We start from the raw sequence: 3,884 nt of genomic DNA, 5'->3' as shown, positions 1-3,884 counted from the left end.
CCCTGGGCCGAAGGCAGGTGTTCAACTGCTGAGCAACCCAGGCGTCCCAATACTGTCTTTTCTGAAGCCGAAATCATGGACTGGATAAAGATTCTCTTCATTTCCCTTTGGTTTTCTGTGCAACAGTGCAATTGGATGCTGTCCACAGCAGTCCTCCAGGGTGGCTACACAGTAACACCATTATTCAAAACATTCCTCACTGGAAGTTGCCTTCAGAGAACCCAACGTCTTCCCAGAAGAAAGCCACTCTATTAGTTGAGAGTTAGGTTTCACTTTTAAATTCCATATGGCATCATTAGCTTGATCATCTTCCTTAATCAGATTTGTAGTTGTTTCCTAAACTTCCATCTCTGCTCAGAGACCAGAACCTTACACCACACTGAGTATATTCAAACATGCTTGTTACAAACTCTGAGGCTTACCACAAAGACATTCCTGAAAGGTTGGTGGCAACAGCACCCTCTGAACAGAACCACCCTGAGGAAGAAAACCCTTATAAGGAATGTATAGCAATGACATTAACAGAAACAACGGCTTGCTTGTGTTAAGGGGCACTTTATATGCCTTGTCGAATTTAATCCTCAAAAGAATCCTATGAGGTAAGACAAAGTTCTGTTTGCTTAAAAATCAAACATTACCATGTGGTCACATGGGTGCAACGCCCTGATGTTATAAAGGGTAAAAACTCATTCCTAAACCCTACAGGAATGACTAGTTAATGCCTCTCACAGCCACCATCTCCTCAGAGGGGTTGGTCTGCAGGGATCTGACCCAATTTGGTGTCTTTCACACATACTCAAGCCTGTTAGTGTTTGCCATTCCCATATCAGTGCACATTTTAGTCTATTTTAAGTGGGTGCAGAGTGTAGGGAACAGAAATAAGTACATCTTTGGCTCAGAGAAATTCAAGACATTTCCAATCTTCCTCATTCTGGCTCTGTGGCACCAATATGACTTCTACTGTACTTATCTAAAGGATAAGGATACCAAGAAACTACATTTCAAACTTGTCTTTGCTTCTTTTTTCTCCCCTCAGGATTAGTGCAAGAAGGTAAGAAATGAAGACTTAATCCAAGAATCTATTCTTAGTAGCAATTTGAAGAGCCAAAACTCACTACCACGTATCTATTTCTATTTGAAATCTATATATAGATATATTTAGATCTAGATAGAAATTTTATTTTTTTGAAGATCTTATTTGAGAGAGACAGAGATAGCACCAGAGATAGTGAGAGAGAGAGCACAAGTGGGGAGGAGAGGAAGCAGCAGACTCCCTACTGAGCTGGGAGCCCCATACGGGACTCGATCCCGGGACCCCAGGATCATGACCCGAGCCAAAGGCAGATGCTTCACCAACTGAGCCACCCAGGTGCCCCTATATAGTGATTTTAAACCTGTATTTCTTGAAAACCATCTCAGCAAGTGTGATCAGCTCCTTATTTCTAGTTCCCTCATAGTGACAGAACCGCAGAAGGAGGCAGCCATGTGAGAACTGCCATGGCCAAGAGAAAGACCATCAGCCCATCCCAAACAAGACATTCAGAGTCACGATTTCCAGAACTTCTGCCATGACCATGTGCCTTAAACCAATCGACTACGTCCTGGAGGTCAAATGGCTGAGCCTCATAACCTAGCTCTTTCTTGGCCTTGTCTAGGCTGAAGTAATGGGTGACGCCAGTTTTGTAAACTTCTGTGCGGGTGAGGAAGGGCTGGAAATTATAGAGTCGCCCTAAAATGAAGTGAACCATTTCTGTTAGGAAAGCAAAGCAGTAGATGAGGGTCAACGGCACGCGGACAGACGGGAATGTGTAGCCCAGGCCCTCAACCAAAGGCCCGGAAGAACTCAAAGTTGTTCACAGGTCTGCCATCTGAGATGAAGTAGGGTTGCCCAGAGGCAATGTGACCTTTGTCAGCTTTCAGAGCCTCGGAGGCCAGAATGTGAGCCTGTACCAAGTTATCCACGTGGACAAATTCCACCAGGCTCCTAGGATCCCCATACACAAACTTGAACAGACCCCTCTCAATGTAGCTCACTATCCTGGGAAGGTGCCTTTGCTCTCCAGGCCCATATATGCCAGCTGGTCTCAGAGCACAGGTTCTTAAGACAACCATCACTTCTCAGCAGGGTGGTACCACTGGCCTCCAGCACCTTCTTCTCTGCAATAGATTTCGTCCGAGAGTAGTGATCGGGATGGAGGTGAAGAGGTAGGTAAGGCAGAGATTCATCTCCATTTCTGATGACTTGACCTCCAAAGATGACATTGAAAGTACTAGTATAAACTAATCTTGGCACCCCTCTCCTCCTGCAAACCTGGAGGATGTTGTCTGTGCCCCCGACATTGACTTCTTCTATCAGGCTTCGATTCAGTTGCTCCCGCCCTGACATGCCGTAAGAGGCAATATGGAACACACACGTGACATCTGCATCCTGGAAGGCTTTCTCCACATCAGAGAGGTGGCGAATGTCTCCACGGATGAACTCGATTCCTTCTGGAATAGAATGAGTGGGGCTGCTGATATCAAACAGAATCACGTGGAATCCTTTCTGGTTCAGAGCACAGCCCAGGCTGAAATGAGAAAGATTATATTAGATCAAATTGAGGAAAAATGCATAAAATAATTTACCAATCGATGTTGGGCTGACCCAAGTCTTCTGGGCTTATCCTGAGTCCCTCACTTGACATGTTCACTGGAGCAACTCTTACTTATGTAGGTAAGTACGCAAATATTCAAAACTGAGGATCCACACATCTACCTGAATTACACTGAGAGGCTTTATCTTTTAAGATGATGGCATCTACGTGTTCCATTTTTCCCCATTTTAGAAACCACTACCCATTCTTTGGAATGTTTATGAATGATAAGAGCTGCAAAAGAATAACTATTATTTTTAAATGTTTTTGGTGATGTCAGTTATCTAATTTAATACCCTCAAAAGAATTTTTCTTAAAGTGGAATACATCTGTAGTTCTAAATTTCAGCATCTGAGCATTGGGCAACCTAGTTCACTTCTGGTTTAACACTATTCAAAAAGTAGAAGTCTATACTGTATTATGGTAGAGTTGAAAGGTTTAATTTTTTTCCAACAACGACCAGTAAAATAATTCCAAGGACGTGTTTTATCCATGCACTGACCGGAAACCAAAATAGCCACCTCCTCCTGTAATGAGGACAGTTTCCTTTGGAGATTTTTTGGGCCTCCATATGTGGCAGTCAAAAGATCACTGGACCTGTAAGAAAGAAGTATGCAACACTGTTACTGACCCCTCTGAGCCTATTGCTGCATCAAAAAAGGGGCACTAATAGGCTCACAGGCTTATGAAAACCCAGCAAAACGGCTGACGTGATAGGCACTCCATGATGCCATTTCTCATATTTCCTTTCCTTCAAGCTCTAGAGTCAGGGGACTGATGGTTCTATTACATTTCCACACACCGTGACTACACCTCTCAGAAGTACAGAGTTGCAAAAAGCTTGACACGTTATTCTGGATAAGTGTACTAAGTATATCAGTGGCCAAGAGAGCTAACCAGTCCCTCATGCAGAAGTCAGTTGGTGGTGGTGGCTACAGAGTCTGTTTCCAAACACAATGGCTGTCAGTCACTGAGCCTTCAACCCAGACTCTTCCCTTCACCTCCATGACGTGGTCAATCTCTCTCCCTCACGTCATCTTGTGCTCTCTCGCCACTGGTACGCTACCCTCCAAACACTGGGCTTTCCTTCCATAGAGATGCCAACCCCATTTGTGACTTGAGGCCTATGCACATCTTCTGTTTCATCTTAGTGAGAAATGCTGTTCCATCAGATCTTTGCCTGGATGCCTCCTTCTCAATATTTAGGTCCGTTTGAATGTCACTTGCTCAGAGATGCTTCTCTGATCGCCC

The 3,884-nt window shown here is 44.2% G+C and overlaps 1 protein-coding gene across 1 annotated transcript; it reads right to left on the bottom strand.

The window, feature by feature from the left end:
• Positions 1–1,094: 1,094 nt before the first annotated feature.
• On the bottom strand, positions 1,095–3,670 carry LOC119876325 (short-chain dehydrogenase/reductase family 42E member 1-like). The gene is given in 5 exon segments (XM_038538824.1): positions 1,095–1,832; positions 1,834–2,106; positions 2,108–2,567; positions 3,136–3,198; positions 3,666–3,670. Coding segments are annotated over 5 exon segments (1,182 nt in total). The 3' UTR covers positions 1,095–1,451.
• Positions 3,671–3,884: the final 214 nt, after the last annotated feature.

Source organism: Canis lupus, chromosome 5 (assembly GCF_011100685.1).
Source record: "Canis lupus familiaris isolate Mischka breed German Shepherd chromosome 5, alternate assembly UU_Cfam_GSD_1.0, whole genome shotgun sequence".
Taxonomy (NCBI): Eukaryota; Metazoa; Chordata; class Mammalia; order Carnivora; family Canidae; genus Canis; species Canis lupus.
This window is presented reverse-complemented; position numbering and strand designations above follow the sequence as displayed.